Source organism: Lathyrus oleraceus, chromosome 6, assembly GCF_024323335.1.
Source record: "Lathyrus oleraceus cultivar Zhongwan6 chromosome 6, CAAS_Psat_ZW6_1.0, whole genome shotgun sequence".
NCBI classification, from domain to species: domain Eukaryota; kingdom Viridiplantae; phylum Streptophyta; class Magnoliopsida; order Fabales; family Fabaceae; genus Lathyrus; species Lathyrus oleraceus.
The window spans coordinates 325822630-325844706 of record NC_066584.1 but is presented as its reverse complement, the minus strand read 5'-3'; the positions used below and the strand labels follow the sequence as shown (position 1 = coordinate 325844706).

General features: G+C 39.6%; 1 protein-coding gene across 1 annotated transcript; it reads left to right on the top strand.

The window, feature by feature from the left end:
* The first annotated feature begins 468 nt into the window (after nucleotides 1–468).
* On the top strand, nucleotides 469–1679 carry LOC127095471 (uncharacterized). Its single transcript, XM_051034154.1, has 2 exons — nucleotides 469–1145; nucleotides 1295–1679. The coding sequence occupies exons 1-2, from the start codon at nucleotides 469–471 to the stop codon at nucleotides 1677–1679; spliced, it is 1062 nt and encodes a 353-aa protein (XP_050890111.1).
* Nucleotides 1680–22077: the final 20398 nt, after the last annotated feature.

Genomic DNA, 22077 nt, shown 5'->3' with positions numbered 1-22077 from the left:
GTGCATCCTGTACTGCATTCACAAGGGTCTGAAGCTTTGCCTACCTGCACTCCTATTTAAGTACCTCATAGATTCCGTTAAAGACACCAGAAACAACATGAAGACAAGGAACTACATCCCTCTGGGAGATTGATATCTGATGTTCTGATCGAGAGTGGCCTCGTGGACCATCTGATTCAGCTCAGACTCATGGAAGATGTTATGATTGATACTGGAAGACCTCTGAATGCTCGAAATCTGAAGAGCATGGGAATCATTGATCAAGTGAGAGCCAAACCAACACTTGATACCTCCTGGGAAGCACTTAAAGATCAGAGGGAGATTCTCAACAGACTCTACTTATTCTCCAAGATCGACAATCTAGAGGTAAGAGCCTACTATCTAGAGGATCTGTACAAGCAAGGGGTGGATATCACATAATTCTCAGTGGACTGGCTGCCTAAGTTTCCACCAAACTTCCAGAAGAGGATGCGAGAGCCCTCTGAGAAGACCAAGCAGGCGAAGAAAGCTATGCTGGGAGAATCATCTGGATCAAGACCCCAAGTTCCTCTGGTTGGCTCTCCAGGTAAGTTTGTATCTCTCCCTGCCTCTGTAAAAATTAAACCCATTGCTTCTTCTCTTCCTCAAACAAACCCTATATACACCACTGCTGACACTCCTCCCTCAACCAACAAATCCTCTAACTTACCATCTCAAAAATTCAACCTCGCCACCACAACTTTACCTGTTTCAGAAGTAGAAATGCTAAATGAAACCACCTCACCATCTTCATCACCATCTCCTCAATCCCCACCTTACTATGAACTTTCATCTGACACTGAACCATCTGATCCTCACTCCCCCACTATGGCTCAGCTCCAAGACCGTGCTCTAGCCTCTCAAAAGCCATCACATCTTAACCCTGAACCTGAAGTCACTTCCCCACCTCCGAAACATCCAAACCCAACCCACTTTGAACCACAACCTTCAGAACCAATCCACTATGAATCACAACCATCTGAACCTACACACTCTGACATACCACAACCCATCACTTCCGCTGACCCAAGAACTCCCACACTTAACCTAAGTTCCCCCACCTCACCCTCCCAAGCCTCTGCAATGAACCAGAAACTACCCTTCTGGCCCTTAAAGAAGCAATTAAGGTTTTTGCAGAGTCTTCAATTGAAAAGGTCAAGTCTCTGACCATCAACTTTGGTATCACTGGAACCTTCAAGCTGAAAGGCCTCTCTGAACAAGTCCGCAACGACTTCATCAGAGATGCTGAGATCAGACTCCAAGAGCGCCTAGCCAGAGAAGCTGAGGAACGGACAAGACAAGAAGTTGAAGAGAAAGCGCGTCAAGAAGAGCTTCAGAGAATCATAGACGCTGAAGCAAAGGCTATTGTTGATGCTGTTGTTGCTGAAGCTGAGGCAAAAGCCAAAGCCAACACTGAAGAAGCAGCGTGCCTTGCTGAAGAATCTACTGCCAAAGCCAAAGCTGATGAACTAACTCAGGGGGAGTCCTCCAACTATGGATTCGTCCCTCTGTTCCTGAAGACTCTCGAAGAACTGCAGAAAGAACAACAGATAGTTCAAGCTAGATTGGATAAACAGGACTCTGTCAAACGTAAACATTCAGAACATGCTATCCCAGCTACTCCAAAGGATGCCTCCGCCTCCAAACCCTTAGGCACCTAGGTTATTTTACTTGTTGCTTTATATGTTTTGATGTCTGTTTCTTGCTTTCTTGCTTTCTTTCTTTCTGCTTTCTGGATTTTGTGCGTATCTGTAAATGCTTATCTATCAATATCAACCTTTTTGCTATGTCTTTTTTATTCTAACAAAAAGGGGGAGAACTAAAACAGCTCTGATGAAAATATAACTAATTCCTCTCAAGCACTACAAACATGTTCAATAAACTATTACAAAATCAATGACTTAAGATTTGTAGGAAAGTATCTAAAAGCACCAAACCAAGGAAGGTCCGGTAAGAACTTCTGAGCTCTAACTCAGGGGGAGTCCACTGCTATATCTGATCTAAGAGTTTCCTTTAAAATGTTTCATCTTAAATCTGAACTGTTTTGTCATCATCAAAAAGGGGGGAGATTGTAAGAACAAAGTTGGTTCTACAATATATCTCTAAGATTTTGATGATAACAAAGGATGAAACAAAAATGATACTCTAACGAGATTTTTTCTTAGTGTGCAGGACTCTGAACACTTATGCAGGATTCTGACCATACATCAGATACAAAACTATATCAGATACAAAATATTCGATGATCAGATGCCACTCAAAAAGGATACGTCTAGAAGGTTCTGACTCTGACTAACGCAGATACCAACATAACACTTAGAAGTCAGAAGCTCCGTTAAAAGATTACTGAATCCAGACTCTGATACTTAAGAAGTCTAGAGCACTGAGAAGCTCTAATGAATTCAGACATAATCATCCTCTAAAGATAAACTATGATATATCAAGACTCTGATATAGACTCACCAGTCCAGAACGCGTAACCAAAAAGAATCTCAGTATGGAAAGAAAGTATTTAAAGAAAGGAATAATGAGGAGGACAAAATGGTTTTAGAAAGAAACAAAGAGAGTAATGACATTAATTATTCTTCAATGACCAAGATTCTGTCATCACTCCAACGGTCCTTGACAACGACTATATAAAGGACGAATTACCTCACTAGAGAACATGTAACACCCTTCTAAAATACCCCAACATATTTAATTAAAATAACAACATATCAATCAGAGTAATATGCAATCAAGGGTGTCACACAATTATTTCACACCATTCATCATAATATTTAGTCATGCTCATTATTTAATTCAAAACATAAAGCATTGCACAATACGCAGCGGATAGAGATCAAATCGATCATTCAAAACATGTAGCACAGTACATGTAAACTGGTTCAACAACCACAACAAACAATTAAAATATCCCATCCCGATGTTACATCTATCAGAGCATGACCCACTAAGGAGACTACTCTAGACTCCAAGCGCTAGCTTCTACTCAATCACTGCTCGTTACCTGAAAAATAGTTGTAAGGGTGAGTTCCTCAATCGATATAATAAGCATTATAAAATATCATGTCATGTTAAGTAATTTAACACATTAATCACCCTAATCACATAACACATTCAGTAACGGTACATCAACTCAAACATCGTATTCAATACCAATACAACTCATACTCATACTCAATATCACACAATTACACGTATAATATTGGAATACATCCATTCATATTATACGCCATACATATATTATGCAATGAGACTCCATGCATGCGGTACCGACTATTTGTGAACATATAGTTCACCTCACCGTCCAAATCCAGGCACGGCTACCAAGCCCACTAGTCCCACTCATTTGAGACCTAGTGACTCACTCACTAATTCCTCACCACGGGAATTAGCTACCACCCCTCAAGGGCCATGCTATGCACGCTAACCACCTAGCATGCAAACATCAACAACAAATCCAAAATGATTTACTCACTAATTCCTCACCATGGGAATTAGCTACCACCATAACGGCCACAATATGCATGCTAATCACCTAGCAATGCAACATCAACAACAACCCAAGAATAGACATATGCTCACACTCTAAGCCATAAAACAGTCCATTCACAAATGCACACATAACTAATACATTCAAAGCATTATGCATACAATCATACATCATCAACATATGTCTCAAAACATCATATCATGTCAAATAATTCAATCACAGTATTAGCACACTCTACTAATACCTATACTACTCAAAACAGCGGGAAATAATCCCTACTATATCACACACCGATATAGGCAACCATCAAATAGGTACACAACATTTTAAATAACAATTTTTCCACTTTTCAACAGTGTTAACCGGTTAACGCCCTGGGTTAACCGGTTAACGCAGGCAGAACACGCTTCCTGGCAATTCACAACAGTGTTAACCGGTTAACACCCTGGGTTAACCGGTTAACGCAGACAAAACAGCAAATTTACACAATTCAAAACAGTGTTAACCGGTTAACACCCTGGGTTAACCGGTTAACGCAAGACAGAAAGCTGTTCCTGCGCTAACACAAAGCAGAATGCAGAATTCTCCGCATTTTCCGCCATTGGAGGACTTCCGGACCTCCGATTCCAATTCCGTAAAAAGCTATATGTTCGGGAAAACACTACCCATCCAATTACCAATTCAATTTCAGATTTAACACAACTTATTCATCACAATTGTTAGCATTCCTAATCCCAATTAGGGTCAATTCGACGGTTTATCACTACCCATTACATGTTAACCCATAATACCCATTAAACGACGATAAACCCCCCTTACCTGAGTTAATCCGGCAATCTCTAAGCTCCAAGCTTTTCTCTTCTCCAATCTTCTTCCTCTTGCTCTGCCTCTTTGCCCTTTCTCCACTTTCTCAATCGCTTCTCTGTTTCACGTGAAAACTCTTTTTTTTACCAAATGGAACTCTTTTTTCCTTATTTCCAACTTATATATATATTTTCCAATAATTATTATTTCAGTAATAATAATGATAATCCAATAATTCCAATTATTTAATTAAATTAATAAATATAATATTAACTTAAATTAAATAATTATCTTATTTTAATCGGGGTGTTACAACTCTCCCCCACTAAAAGAGTTTTCGTCCTCGAAAACATACCTCAAGCGAATAACTCCGGATAAGACTCCTTCATCTGACTCTCAAGTTCCCAAGTCACATTGCCACCTGCTGGTCCTCCCCAAGCTACCTTCACCAAGGCAATCTCTTTACCCCGCAACTGCTTCAACTCTCGATCCTCTATCCTCATAGGTGATGTTTCAACAGTCAGGTTATCTCTCACCTGTACATCATCTACTTGGACCACATGCGACGGATCAGGAATGTACCTCCTCAACTGAGACACATGAAAAAACCTCATGCAAATTCGCAAGCGACGGCGGTAAAGCGATACGATAGGCTACCTCTCCTATCCTCTCCAAAATCTGATAAGGACCAATAAATCGAGGTGTCAACTTCTTCGACTTCAAAGCTCGACCAACTCCAGTTATCGGAGTGACACGGAGAAACACATGATCCCCCTCTTGAAACTCCAGTGACTTCCTTCTCTTGTCGTGATAACTCTTCTGACGACTCTGAGCAATTCTCATCTTCTCCTGAATCATCTTAATCTTTTCCGTAGTTTGTTGAACAATCTCCGGTCCAACCACAGCACTCTCACCGGACTCATACCAACATAAAGGTGTCCGACATCTCCTACCATACAAAGCTTCAAACGGTGCCATACCAATGCTCGAATGAAAACTATTGTTGTAGGTAAACTCAATCAAAGGCAAATAACAATCCCAAGCACCTCCCTTTTCCAAAACACAAGCTCTCAAAAGGTCCTCTAATGACTGAATCGTCCTCTCAGTCTGACCATCAGTCTGCGGATGATATGCAGAACTCAATCTCAGCTTAGTTCCCAAAGCCCTCTGCAAACCTTCCCAGAATTTCGATGTAAATCTAGGATCTCTGTCCGAAACAATACTCGACGGAATACCATGCAAGCTTACAATCTTCTCAATATACAACTCAGCTAATCTCTCTAACGGATAATCCATTCTGATCGGAATGAAATGAGCCGATTTTGTCAATCTGTCTACAATCACCCAAATAGCTTCAAAATTCTTATTTGTCCTCGGTAAACCAGAAACAAAATCCATACTGATACTATCCCACTTCCACTCTGGAATAGCCAACAGTTGCATTAGCCCAGACGGCTTCTGATGCTCAATCTTTGACTTCTGACAAGTCAAACAAGAATAAACAAAACTCGCAATTTCTCTTTTCATTCCCGGCCACCAAAATAACTTTTTCAAATCATGATACATCTTCGTAGCTCCAGGATGAATACTCAGGCCACTACGATGTCCTTCCTCCATAATACTCTTCTTAAGTTCGGTAACGTCCGGAATACACACCCGATTACCAAATTTCAAAACACCATTCTCATCAACTCTGAATTCACCACCTTGACCTTGATTCACTAGTCTCAACTTATCAACCAAAAGCACATCGGATTTCTGACCCTCTCTAATCTCATCCAGAATACCACTCGTTAACTTCAACATTCCCAATTTAACACTATTGTGAGTACTCTCACACACCAAACTCAAGTCTCTAAACTGCTCAATCAAATCCAATTCCCTAACCATTAACATAGACATATGTAATGATTTCCGACTCAATGCATCAGCCACTACATTTGCTTTACCCGGATGGTAATTCAAACCAAAGTCATAATCCTTCAGAAACTCTAACCATCTCCTCTGTCTCATATTCAGTTCTTTCTGATCAAACAAATACTTTAAACTTTTATGGTCACTGAAAACCTCAAATCTTGACCCGTACAAGTAATGCCTCCATAACTTCAGAACAAATACCACAACTGCCAACTCTAAATCGTGTGTCGGATAGTTCCTCTCATGAACCCTCAGTTGTCTCGAAGCATAAGCTATAACCTGCTTATTCTGCATCAACACACCACCCAAACCCAACAATGAAGCATCACAGTAAACCTCAAATGATTCCGACGAACTCGGTAATATCAGAATAGGAGCAGTAGTCAACCTTCTCTTTAACTCTTGGAAACCTTCTTCACATTTTGAGTCCCAAACAAACGCTTGCCCCTTTCTAGTCAACATCGTCAACGGTAACGCCAACTTAGAAAATCCCTCAATAAATTTCCTATAATAACCTGCAAGTCCAAGAAAACTCCTTATCTCAGAAACTGACTTCGGAGCTTCCCACTTAGATACCGCTTCTATCTTAGAAGGATCAACAGCAACACCACCTCTTGAAATCACATGACCAAGAAAACTGACCTCTTCTAACCAAAATTCACACTTAGAGAGTTTAGCAAATAACTTCTTTTCTCGTAGAACTCCTAAAACCACTCTCAAATGTTCAACATGCTCTTCTTCAGATTTCGAATACACCAATATGTCATCAATAAACACCACAATAAACTTATCTAGGTACGGATGGAAAATCCTATTCATATACTCCATAAATACTCCAGGCGCATTAGTCACACCAAAAGGCATTACAGAATACTCATAATGTCCATACCTTGTTCTGAAAGCAGTCTTCTGAATATCCTCAGTTTTCACACGTATCTGATGATACCCAGATCTCAAATCTATCTTGCTGAACACACTCGCACCAACCAACTGATCCATCAAATCATCAATCCTCGGCAAAGGATACCGATTCTTGATCGTCACTTTATTCAGTTGCCTATAGTCCACACACAACCTCATAGTACCTTCTTTCTTCTTAACCAATAACACTGGTGCACCCCACGGTGACACACTCGGACGAATAAATTTCTTATCCAACAGATCTTCCAGCTGACTCTTCAATTCAGTTAACTCAACAGCAGACATACGATACGGAGCCATCGATATCGGTCTAGTACCAGGTACCAAATCGATCGAGAACTCAACTTCACGCTCTGGCGGTAATTCATTCACTTCTTCCGGAAACACATCAGGAAAATCACACACCACGGCTAGATCGCAAATCACCAGTTTATCTTTAGCTTCCAAAGTCGCTAACAGCATAAACAACTCTGCCCCATCTGCTACTGCCTCATTCACCTGCCTCGCTGATAGAAACAAACTCTTTCCTTCCTCAATCTCAGGAAAAATCACAGTCTTATCAAAACAATTGATATAGACTCGGTTAAACACCAACCAGTTCATACCCAGAATAACATCAATCTGCACAAGTGGAAGACACACGAGGTCCATCCCAAAGTCTCTACCAAAAATACTCAAAGGACAATTTAAACAAACTGAAGTAGTAGTCACTGAACCCTTCGCAGGAGTATCAATCACCATACTTCCATGCATCTCAGATATCTCTAACTTAAGTTTCACAGCACAATCCAAAGATATAAAGGAATGAGTCGCACCTGTGTCGATAATAGCTACAAGAGGAAAGCCATTAATATAACACATACCTCGGATCAAACGATCATCTGCAGAAGTCTCAGAACCCGATAAAGCAAAGACCTTGCCTCCCGACTGGTTCTCTTTCTTCGGCTTAGGACGCTGCGGACTGATATGACCCACCTCTCCACAGTTGAAACAAGTCACAGTCTTAGACCGGCACTCTGCAGCCAAATGCCCACCTTTGCCACACTTGAAACACTTCTTCTCATTACTAGTACACTCATGGATACGATGTCCAGCCTGACCACATCTGTAACACTTAGCAGGAGCACTGGAGTCTCCCCCACTAGGCCTCTTCATCCCACTCTGTCTCTGGAAACCTTTGCCAGCTGCATACGGTTTCCCACGATCATTCTGATTCTTGCCTTTTCTATCAATCCTCTGCTGATAGCTCTCCGCTCTGGCTTTGGAATCTTGTTCAAAAATCCTGCAACAGTCAACCAAATTAGAGAACACTCTAATTCGCTGATATCCAATAGCCTGCTTGATCTCGGGACGTAACCCGTTCTCAAACTTCACACATTTCGAAAATTCTCCAGCAGCCTCATTATAGGGAGTGTAATACTTCGACAGCTCTGTGAACTTAGCAGCATACTCAGTAACAGACCTGTTACCCTACTTCAATTCTAAGAACTCTATCTCTTTCTTTCCTCTGACATCCTCTGGAAAGTACTTCCTCAGGAATCTCTCTCTGAACACAGCCCAAGTGATCTCAGCATTCCCAGCAGCTTCCAACTCAGTGCGGGTAGCAACCCACCAATCATCAGCTTCCTCTGACAGCATATGCGTACCGAACCTGACCTTCTGGTTATCGGCACATTCAGTCACTCGGAAGATTCTCTCGATCTCCTTCAACCACTTCTGAGCACCATCTGGATCGTATGCTCCCTTGAACATTGGAGGATTGTTCTTCTGGAACTCACTCAGTTGACGAGCAGCTCCCATTCCCACAACATTCGGATTTCCTCCAAGTACTCCCGCTAGCATACCCCGAGCCTCAGCAATCGCAGCATCATCTCTACCTCTTCCAGCCATCTCTATTCTAAGTTAATCCAACAAGCTAAAACAATAAGTACTGATAGGGTTACACAACACCTATCCCGTACAGGGAAACAGAATAATTACGACTCGACTCGACCGACTATGCTCTGATACCACTAATGTAACACCCTTCTAAAATACCCCAACATATTTAATTAAAATAACAACATATCAATCAGAGTAATATGCAATCAAGGGTGTCACACAATTATTTCACACCATTCATCATAATATTTAGTCATGCTCATTATTTAATTCAAAACATAAAGCATTGCACAATACGCAGCGGATAGAGATCAAATCGATCATTCAAAACATGTAGCACAGTACATGTAAACTGGTTCAACAACCACAACAAACAATTAAAATATCCCATCCCGATGTTACATCTATCAGAGCATGACCCACTAAGGAGACTACTCTAGACTCCAAGCGCTAGCTTCTACTCAATCACTGCTCGTTACCTGAAAAATAGTTGTAAGGGTGAGTTCCTCAATCGATATAATAAGCATTATAAAATATCATGTCATGTTAAGTAATTTAACACATTAATCACCCTAATCACATAACACATTCAGTAACGGTACATCAACTCAAACATCGTATTCAATACCAATACAACTCATACTCATACTCAATATCACACAATTACACGTATAATATTGGAATACATCCATTCATATTATACGCCATACATATATTACGCAATGAGACTCCATGCATGCGGTACCGACTATTTGTGAACATATAGTTCACCTCACCGTCCAAATCCAGGCACGGCTACCAAGCCCACTAGTCCCACTCATTTGAGACCTAGTGACTCACTCACTAATTCCTCACCACGAGAATTAGCTACCACCCCTCAAGGGCCATGCTATGCACGCTAACCACCTAGCATGCAAACATCAACAACAAATCCAAAATGATTTACTCACTAATTCCTCACCATGGGAATTAGCTACCACCATAACGGCCACAATATGCATGCTAATCACCTAGCAATGCAACATCAACAACAACCCAAGAATAGACATATGCTCACACTCTAAGCCATAAAACAGTCCATTCACAAATGCACACATAACTAATACATTCAAAGCATTATGCATACAATCATACATCATCAACATATGTCTCAAAACATCATATCATGTCAAATAATTCAATCACAGTATTAGCACACTCTACTAATACCTATACTACTCAAAACAGCGGGAAATAATCCCTACTATATCACACACCGATATAGGCAACCATCAAATAGGTACACAACATTTTAAATAACAATTTTTCCACTTTTCAACAGTGTTAACCGGTTAACGCCCTGGGTTAACCGGTTAACGCAGGCAGAACACGCTTCCTGGCAATTCACAACAGTGTTAACCGGTTAACACCCTGGGTTAACCGGTTAACGCAGACAAAACAGCAAATTTACACAATTCAAAACAGTGTTAACCGGTTAACACCCTGGGTTAACCGGTTAACGCAAGACAGAAAGCTGTTCCTGCGCTAACACAAAGCAGAATGCAGAATTCTCCGCATTTTCCGCCGTTGGAGGACTTCCGGACCTCCGATTCCAATTCCGTAAAAAGCTATATGTTCGGGAAAACACTACCCATCCAATTACCGATTCAATTTCAGATTTAACACAACTTATTCATCACAATTATTAGCATTCCTAATCCCAATTAGGGTCAATTCGACGGTTTATCACTACCCATTACATGTTAACCCATAATACCCATTAAACGACGATAAACCCCCCTTACCTGAGTTAATCCGGCAATCTCTAAGCTCCAAGCTTTTCTCTTCTCCAATCTTCTTCCTCTTGCTCTGCCTCTTTGCCCTTTCTCCACTTTCTCAATCGCTTCTCTGTTTCACGTGAAAACTCTTTTTTTTACCAAATGGAACTCTTTTTTCCATATTTCCAACTTATATATATATTTTCCAATAATTATTATTTCAGTAATAATAATGATAATCCAATAATTCCAATTATTTAATTAAATTAATAAATATAATATTAACTTAAATTAAATAATTATCTTATTTTAATCGGGGTGTTACAGAACACACCTGAGACACACAGAAATCTCATTCATTCTCTCTCTTTTTCACGAGCTGCTGCTCTTACGTGAAAAGCTATTGCTCTCATACTTTCTGTAATACTTGCTTTTTGTTAGAAGCACTTTACATTATAATTTACTTTTGCTTAAACTATTTCCTCAAGTGACTCTGCGCAGTCTGAATACTTGAGAGGGCTAAGAGATTATTCTCTTAGACGATTGGTTGTGTAATATTTCAAGATTAGTGGATTAAGTCCTTGTTAAAGCGAAATCATCTTGGCTGGGTGGACTGGAGTAGCTTTGAATTTCAAGCGAACCAGTATAAAATTCTGTGTTTGTTTTGATTTCTGAAAAAGTTTTTATTTCCAAAACAATTCAAACCCCCTTTCTTGTTTTTCTCAACCTTCAGAATACCTGTCACCGGTTAAGGTGAACATATCTAGGATAGACTGCCAGGGAAAATAGGAATTACAACTACCCGTTACTGGGTAGAATATCAAAGAGAGAGTATTCGTCACCGGTTAAAGTGAACATATCAAGGATAAACTCAAAAGAGGAGAATATGATTTATATCTACCATTTACTGAGCAAAATACTGAAAATAGGAATTACAATTATCGGTTACTAGGTAGAATCCAGGAAAAAGAGAAATGATGTCACCAGTTAAAGGGAACATATCAAAGATAAACTCTCTGGGGAAAGAAGGAATTACAACTACCTTTTTTCTGGGTAGAATACCAAATAATAAGAATATTTGTCATCGATTAAGATGAACATATCAAGGATAGACTTGTTGGGGAAACAAAAAAATGAATCCGCTGGAGAAAATCAAAGAAGTAAATTACCTTTTACCAGTTACTGGGTAAATTAACATAGGTAAAATACTCAATCATCAAGAAGGATATTACTGGTTACTAGGAAATCAACTCTTGGGGACCAAAAGATCTATCTAGGTAAGAACTAGAAAGAAACAGTCAAACAAGATTCAACCCAATGAGGCTATAACTCAAGGGGAGTGGTCCCATCCAGGTAATGAGCTAAAGAGAATACTGAAATAACAATCATCCATGAGGCAATAACTCAGTGGGGAAGGAGAAAAGATAAACTCTTTCTGTTTAAGGGGCTGACACTCTACAATTAAAGGAGGGAAAACACACCAAATCTGCATGGGGGAAATAATATCACCAAAGCAGGGGATCAGAAGAAAGGTCAATGTGAAATGCATAATGAAATATATGATGTTATGTTTATGCATGTATATGCATAAATATGTATATGATTATGCTGGAAAATGAATACAAAGGATACAAACAATGAAGATTTGAATCATCACAACTAGATACTCGGCTAATCTCAACAAGATGGGAACACCAAATAGAGAACCTGCTAGGGACAAAAACTAATCAACAAGGATCAAAATAAATTTAAATCCCGGGGATGGCACACAACTATAGTCTAAGGGAGACTGAGGATGTATCAATCCAAATCAAAGCTCAACTCTGGTTTGGGAAAGGCATGGAGAACATGCATCCAATCTTAAATGCTAAGGATAAAGGGAGAACTGCTAAGGACCCACATTTCAAGCTGAGAGATATATATACTTTTCAAAGTAACAAGTCACAATTGTGAGAAATTTTAAGTCAACACCATATCAAATGGGAGACAACCCTGCATGGGACATCATTAATATTGCTCAGAACCAAATATTGCATGAAGGAAGAAATCTTCTATCAGAAGATGGAACTCCGTTGGGGTATGAAGTCACAAAAAGAGGTAAAAAATATGAGTGGGGAGAACCATACGATCTACTAGGGTTTTCATCCATAAACATCCCTGTGGGCTTTGTTGTGGGTCCAACGATCTGCCAGAACAAATCAAAGGTCACACGAGGATACAAAAATCAGCAACAAATTCCTCAAAAGGACAATAACAATCGTCAAACTCTTCTTGGAGATTGAGAAATAAACTAATTCCAAGATACCAAAATATCAATCGGATCTGCAAGCTTAACACAGGGGAGAAACTGTCACAGCTATGCAACACACAAATAAAGGCGCTGAGGATCTGAAAACCAAATAAAGGTTCCACAGAGATCTGAGGTTCATGCAAAGATACAAATGCAAATGAAGATCATAAATTCTTAGCTAGGGATAGATGATGAACTACAAAGAGAACAACACATTAGCTCTGTTGGGGATGATAAATTGCTTGGGGAGCAACTCATCTACCATGCTGGGGAAGAACGACGAACTATTGTGGAGGTAAAGCCACCAACCAATTGCTCGAGGAAGACCAATAATGCTTCATACATCGAGACTTACCGTTCTTAGATTGATGTTGACATTCCTTTTTGAAATCGATTATTCTTAAAGTAAATGCCTTATTATTTATGAAAAATGATTGTTCATTAATTTATTTATTTCAAAACTATCATCATAAATATTCAATTTTAAAATAGAAACAAATAAGAATAAGAAACAATTGGATAAAAGCTCAACTTTATTTAATGGAATGGTATTCCACAAATGGCAGGACTCCATGGATCTTTACAAAGTTTTAAAATGGTAATTTACATGAAAATGGCTACATTGAATACAATGACCACTACTCTTCCTACCAATTTTGAAATCCATTGTGTGCTTGTGTTCAGTTGAGAATGATGAATCGGAACCAAATGACTGTTCAAAATCGCTTCGAATGTCAGGACCAGCTGAATGCAGTTACTTGCCATAATCCCTAATTTTTGCCTAGATTTCCCCAAGGTGGGGTACTCAATATACCAGGATAAATGTTTTCTGTTTTATGTCTCTAACTTTTTCCTAGATCGCCCTTTCGGGTTTTCAATCCACCGAGACGCTCATCTTTTGCCTAAGTCGGCCTTTTGGGTTTTCAACTTAACGAGTTGTTCTTTTCTTTTTTAGGCGAAGTATTTCTTGACTGCATCGACATTCACGGGATGGGTGAACTCCTCACCATCCATAGTTGTAAGTATAAATGCACCACCTGAGAAGGATCTCTTAACAACATATGGGCCTTCATAATTAGGAGTTCATTTACCCATAGAATCAGGTTTGAAAGATAATATCTTCTAGAGCACGAGGTCACCTTCTCGGGACACACGAGGCTTGACCTTCTTATCAAAAGTTTTCTTCATTCTCTGTTGATATAATTGACCATGACACATGGCGGTCAATCTCTTTTCTTCAATCAAATTGAGTTAATCAAACCTGGTCTAACACCATTTAGCTTCTGTCAACTTGGCTTCAATCAATACACGCAATGATGGGATCTCAACCTCTACGGGGAGCAAAAATTCCATGCCATAAACAAGAGAAAAAAGGGTTGCCTTTGTTGAAGTGCAGACGGATGTACGGTACCCATGCAAAGAAACAGGAGCATCTCATGCCAATCTTTATATGTCACAACCATCTTCTGAATGATCTTCTTGATGTTCTTCTTTACAGCTTCAACAACCCCATTCATCTTAGTCTGTAGGGAGAAGAATTATGATGTGCGATCTTGATGTCTTTGCGAAAAGATTCCACCATATTATTGGTCAAGTTCAATCCATTATCAGTAATGATATTACTTGGCACCCTATAACAACATATAATCTTATTTTTGATAAACCTGACCACAGCCTGCTTGGTCACATTTGCATACGAAGCCTCTTAAACCTACTTTGTGAAGTAATCAATAGCCACCAGAATGAAATGATGTTCGTTCGATGCTTTAGGCTCAATCATGCCAATCATATCAATTCCCCACATAGAGAAGGTCCATGGAGAGGAAATGGCATTCAAAAGTGTCGGAGGAACATGAATTTTATCTGCATATATTCGACACTTATGGCACTTCTTCACAAACTTGCAACAGTCAGATTCCATTGTCATCCAATGGTAACATGCTCTCAACACCTTCTTTGCCATGGCATGTCCATTGGAATGAGTACCAAAGGAACCTTCATGGACTTCAGTCATCAATAAGTCTGCTTCGTGTCTATCCATGCATCTGAGCAAAACCATATCGAAATTTATCTTATAAAGCACATCACCACTCAGGTAAAAGTTGCTAGATAATCTTCTTAAAGTCTTCTTATCTTTCAAAGATGCCCCAGACGGGTAAATCTGACTTTGGAGGAAACCTTTGATATCATAATACCATGGCTTTTCATATTTGGTTTCTTCAACAAAAAACACATGAGCTAGCCTATCAAGATGCATCATAGTCATATTGGGAACTTCATTCCAATACTTCACCATAATCATAGAAGCCAATGTTGCAAGAGCATCCGCCATCCGGTTTTCATCTCGAGGGATATGATAAAACTCAACCTTTCTAAAGAAAGTTGATATCCTCCTTGCATAATCTCTATACGGTATCAAACCGGGTTAATTCATCTCCCATTCACCTTTGATCTGATTAACAACCAAGGCTGAATCTCCATAGACGTCAAGATGTTTAATTCTGAGATTAATGGCTTCTTCAAGCCCCATAATGCAAGCTTCATACTCATCCATATTGTTTGTACATTTGAAGGTCAATCTTGATGTAAACGGAAAATGAGTGCATTGAGGAGTAATAATCACTGCCCCGATGTCATTACCATGCGAATTAACAACTCCATAAAACACCATGCCTCAACGGTAACCGGGTTTTGGCCCTTCTTCAAGAAATGGTTCATCACAATATTTTATCTTCAAGTATAAAATCTCTTCATCAGGAAAATCATATTGTACTGATTGATAATCTCCAATAGGTTGGTGAGCCAAATGGTCAGCCAAGACACTACCTTTAATAGCTTTCTGAGCTCGATATTCAATACCATACTCAGATAATAACACTGCCAACGGGAAATCCTTCCAGTTAAAGCAGGTTTTTCAAAAATGTACTTGATTGGATCCATCTTGGATATCAACCAAGTTGTATGATTCAACATATATTGGCGCAGACACTTAGCAACCCAAACCAATGCGTAACATATCTTCTCAAGCATAGAATATCGAGTCTCATAGTCGGTGAACTTCTTACTGAGGTAGTAAATGGCATATTCTTTCTTCTCGGATTCATCTTGTTGACCAAGAACACAACCCATACTTTCTTCAAGTAGAGTCAGATACATGATTAATGGTCTTCCTTCAACAGGTGGAGACATAATTAAAGACTCAAGTAGATATTCCTTGATACTGTTAAAAACTGATCTTTCCGGAGAAGCTTGAATATAGGCGCACATGTGGTAGTCATATGTGATATAAATCTTGAAATGTAATTCAAACGACCGAGAAAACCTCTAACTTACTTCTCATTTTTGGGCGCATGTGTCTCTTGTATTTCTTTGACCTTGGTAGTATCAACTTTAATACCCTTCTCGCTGACAATAAAGCCCAACAACATACCAGAGCGAACACCAAAAGTACACTTATTGGGATTCAAGCGGAGTTTATATTTCCTTAAATGTTGGAATAACTTCAACAAATGCTTAACATGCTCTTCTCCAGTCCTTGATTTATCAATCATATCATCAACATAGACTTCAATCTCTTTATGCATCATATCATGGAAAAAAATAGTCATAGATCTCTGGTACGCTGCACTAACATTCTTTAAACCGAAGGGCATAACTCGATAACAGAATGTTCCTCAAGGTGTAATGAATGTGGTATTCTCCATATCTTTGGGTTCCATCTTAATTTGATTATAACCGGAAAATCCATCCGTAAATGAAAAGACTTTGAATTTAGATGTATTGTCTACCAACATATTAATATGTGGCAGAGGAAAATCATCTTTCGGACTAGCTTTATTCAAATCTCTATAATCAGCACACATGCATACTTTTCCATCCTTCTAAGGAACATGCAAAATATTGGCCACCCATTGCGGATACTCGGAGGTAACAAGGAAACCAACATCAATCTCCTTCTACACTTCCTCCTTAATCTTCACTGCCATATCAGGATGAGTTTTTCTCAACTTCTGCTTGACTGGCGGGCATTCTGGGTTTAAATGCAATCTATGCTTCACAATATCAGAATCCAAACCTGACATATCTTGATAGGACCAAGAAAACACATCAGAATATTCACGGAGAAGATCAACCAACCCCTTCTTAACCTCTAGACACAGTTGAGACCCAATCTTGACTTCCTTCACATCATCATCGGAACCCAAGTTGACTAATTCAATTTGCTTTTTAAACGGCTGAATGGCTTTTTCCTCATGCTCAAGCAAACGGGATAACTCATCAGACACTTCTTCATCATCATTCTCTTCCTCAGCTTCAAACACAGGGAAATTAAAGTTTGGAGAGGGAGTATGATCATTACATTCAATGGGTTTGAGAACCAACCTGCATAATGATTTGATATTCTGATTTTAGAGAAGTAGAGTGCAAACAAATATCATGGAAATGGAAAGATTATTATTTATTTATGTTTTTTTTGTGATTACCATTTTCAGAAAAGCAAAAAGTAAAAAACAAAGATCATAGATGTGGATGAATAAAATTGTATTTTTATTAATGATAAATTTGAAATGCCCAACAATGTTTCACTTCTCCCTTAGACATAGGAGAAGGATTTTTCTTAAACAATAAAACAAATTACTTTGAACAGTGCATAACAATAGGAACGTCTACAACAACCCAATTGTTACAAGTCTGGCCGTGTGTCACAAAGTTGGCACAAGCTTCATCTTCATCATCGCCTTCAATAACTACAGTTGAGTGTTGATCATCCTTGTGAACAAATCCTCCACTGAAGAAAACTTCTTGCATAGCCTTGACATTTCCGTTGAACAACCCTTCCTGAAATCCTAGCCCTGCTCTATTCTTGTTCTCAATAACCTCTATAACACGACCCCATTTGTTGGTGCCACCAGCCTGAACAACCTCTTTTACGTCCTTCAGAGAAGACATGGATGCCCTAGTCTTCTTCAATTCATCAGTAACAGTCAAAGCTTGAAATGGAATTGTAACATCTTCTTCAGCTTTTACATAGGTGAAGGATGACAAATGGCTTTCTGAAAGCGCTTTCTCCCCACTAACAATGATGAGTTTTCCGTTCTTAATAAATTTTAGTTTCTGATGCATAGTAGATGTCACAACGCCAACTTCATGGATCCATGGCCTTCCCAATAAACAGATGTAAGCTGGGTGAATGTCCATTACTTGAAAAGTAATTTGAAAGTCACTTGACCTATCTTAACCGAAAGGTCCACCTCTCCAATGACAGTTTTTCGAGAACCATCAAACGCTTTAACCACAACACCACTGTACCCCATTGGGGCGCCTTGATAAGACAATCTTGCCAGAGTTGACTTGGGCAACACATTCAATAATGAACCAGTATCGACCAATACATTGGACAAAGCGTCCTCTTTGCAATTCATTGAAATATGGAGTGCCACGTTGTAATTTCTACCTTCTTTAGGAAGTTCTTCATCACAAAAGCTCAAATTATTACATGAAGTAATGTTGGCAACAATGTGGTCAAATTGATCCACATTAACATCGTGCTCTATGTAGGCTTGTCCCAATACTTTTTTGTAAATCCTCTTTATGCGCTTCGGAGTTCATCAATAACGACAACACATAAATATTTTACAGCGTCTAGACCAACTGCTCCACAATGTTGAACTCACTTCTCTTGATTAAAAGAAGTACCTCATGATTATCATTAACCTTCAACCTATTGGATTCACTAGACTGACACGTTGGAGCACTAACCGGATCAACTACAGAAACTTCTGCTTTCTTACCCACTAAAACATCTTCCACGATTTTAGGAGATACATGGCCAAACACAGGACCGCTATGGGTCACCTTCACTACATCTGCAATGCTCACCACTGAATTTGTAGCAAGAAGAGGAATCTCTTGCCCATTCTTAATCATGGCGGCATTGTACTTATAAGGCACAACTTTATCGGATGAATAAGGGATGGGGCCCACTAACCGTATAACCAACAGGGATACTGATTTGTTGTCATTCTTGCTGCTTCTATCAAACTGAATAACTACCCACTTGGGGGTCTTAAACACTGGTACAATAACATTCACATCATTCCCCATATACCTGGATTGTTGGATTTGAATAACACCTCCATCCATCAGTTTCTGAATATCCCTCTTGATAATTACACTTCCTCGAGGGTTGACGCTACAAATAACACAACCATCATGGTCATGCTCACAGTCATTAACGAAGCACAGATCCCTACGAATCTCCACCAACGACCTTCAAATACGACGGACATCAAAAACCCTGAAATTCCCAGGACAACCATCTGCCATGTTCACAAAAGCATGAGTAGGCAACGGGTTGGATTTAACATTAGGTGCCCGGTCCTCAAAGGACACCATACCACCCTTAATTAACTTCTCAACCTCATACTCCAAAGGATAGAAATTTTCAATGTCATGGCTAGGAGCTCCCTGATGAAAAGCACAATGCAAATTGGCTTAAACCACCATGGCAAAGGTTCAGGAGTTTGTGGAGGATTTCTTGGTTGAATCAGATTCTTGATAACCAAAGAAGGATATAAATCTGCATATGTCATAGGAGTAGGGTCAAAAGAGACCTTCTCCCTCTCAAAATTCTGATGATGATTGTTGTTATTGTAGTTGGTACGATGTTGTGGTTGTTGCTGTTGTTGTTGAAAGGGAACTGATTGATTTGATGGATTATTAGTGAAAACAGGAATAACTTATGATACTTGATAATGTTGCTAGCATGGTATAACATTCTTCCTCACGTGAGGTCTCCTCTGCCTCCCTACGGACACTGCATTGGTTTCTCCTTCCTTCTTTTTGGAGAAACTACCACCATGTTTCTTGCTTGAAGACGCTTTATCTTTAGGTAACCCTCATTCTCGGACACCTTCTTCCAACTGCAACCCCATGTTCACCATTTCGGTGAAATCATTGGGAGCACTAGCAATCTTGCATTCATAATAAAATGAACTCAGGGTCTTCAAAAAGATTTTGGTCATCTCTTTCTCCTCTAGGGGTTGACTAATTTGAGCAGCCAACTCTCTCCATCTTTCGGCGTACTCCTTGAATGTTTCTTTATCTTTCTGTGACATCGACTATAATTGATCCCGATCGAGAGCCATATCAACATTATACTTATATTTCTTGATAAAGCGTAGCCCAAGTCATTAAAAGTACGAACATTAGCATTGTCCAAGCCCATATACCATCTAAGTGCAACACCAGTTAGACCATCTTGGAAGTACTGGATGAGTAGTTGATCATTGTCGGTCTGAGTAGACATCTTTCGAGCATACATGACAAGATGACTCAGAGGGCAGGTATTCCCCTTATATTTTTCAAAGTCTAGAACCTTGAACTTGACAAGAATCTTGACGTTGGGCACCAAACACAACTTAGTATCACTCTTACCAAACATATCTTTTCCTCTTAAGGGCTTCAACTCCTTTGTCATCTCAAGGAGTTGGTCTTTCATCTCGTTTATCTTCTCATAAACATCGGGGCCTTCAGACGACTCGGAGCGATAGATGGTATCCTCGACACGGGGCAAAGTATGCACAATGGGAAGAGGCACAAACATGACCACGCTAGATATCGACATAGAAGCAAACGCTGAAGCATACCCTTTAGTCACAAAGTTTGGTGGCATTCCCTACGGGAATCCCGCAGGCACCGACTGGCTGGCAACCACAGGCACATATGCTGAAGCAATCTATGAAATAACAATCCTCTAAGGAGGAGGAGTTGCAGGAGGTAGAGATGATTGATTATGAGCAGCAATCACAGATTCCATCAAGGAAGTATGTCTGGCAATCTCATCCTTAAGCTCTATATTCTCTTGTTCAAGATGCTTCATTCTTCTCTGGAGATTAGCTCGAGTGTTATAGTGATGAGTCAGCTTAGCTGATACACAGAAGAAGAAAAAATAAGACATCTAGCTGAAGAAACATGTTGTGAAAATGATGTATGAAATGCAATGTTTTGGTTGTTTTTAATTCCAAGGAACATACAAATTACCATTTGCAAATATTTTCAATTAACAATAATAACAATTCAATTGACCATAAAATCTCATTTTATTCATAAAATTTGGAAGGATTACACTGAGTACAATTTCAGAAACCAAAATATAAATACAAGAGAAAAGGAAAATATCATCCTAAGGATCCCTAGCAATTGCACCAGATGAACTGGCCAAGGGAGTGTACTTCCTTTGGATGCGTGGAATCTCTGACTCAAAAGTTGCCTGCATCTGAGCCTTCTCGAGGACAAGTTGATCAACAATCTTCTTCCAAGCACCAGAAGGCTAAGTCATACTAAAAGCAACTAAATCCTCTGGCTCTCTCTGTCTCTTCACTGTGCACTCTTCCAGAACATCAATAAGTGCATCCTTATCTTTCAGCTCATGCTTCAACTCTACATGCTTTTGGTTCAAAGCATGGAACCGCTCTTCCCATAAGTCCCTCTCTTGCTTCATCTTGGCAAGTTGGTCTTCCAAATTCTCTACATCTTGGTTAGGGAGAGTTGATGGCTCAACCATAACCACATACATAGGTCTCTCGCAAGCGTACGACATCTTGAACTCCAAAGCTCTCTTCTTCACCCAAATAGTGTAAGCTTCCAAAGCTACACAGTTGCATGGACCAAGCTTGGATCTTCCTTTATTCTGCACATTGTGCCAAGCACGTACCATTCTACTCTTTAAATGTTGGGAATCTTTATCCTCCTGATAGAATAGACCCTCTAACTGAACGTTATTAGGCTTATCTCTCAAGGGGAACCCAAGATGATGACAGGCCAACTCTAGGTTGTAGTTGATTCCTCCTTGTGTACCAATGAGAGACACGTGAGAGAACTCACCACAACTGTCAATAAATATCCAAGCTACCCAATGCAGAATCATACCAAACAATATCATCATTAGTGAGAGACATAAGTCTCTAAGACCACTGTAGACATTGTTGGTT

What these genes read in the sequence shown, in the direction of transcription:
- LOC127095471 (XM_051034154.1), top strand. Translation starts at nt 469, where the DNA reads ATGCGAGAGCCCTCTGAGAAGACCAAGCAGGCGAAGAAAGCTATGCTG. An exon ending in CCCTTAAAGAAGCAATTAAG is followed by an intron (nt 1,146 to 1,294) that starts GTTTTTGCAGAG and finishes GCGCCTAGCCAG; the next exon opens with AGAAGCTGAGGAACGGACAA.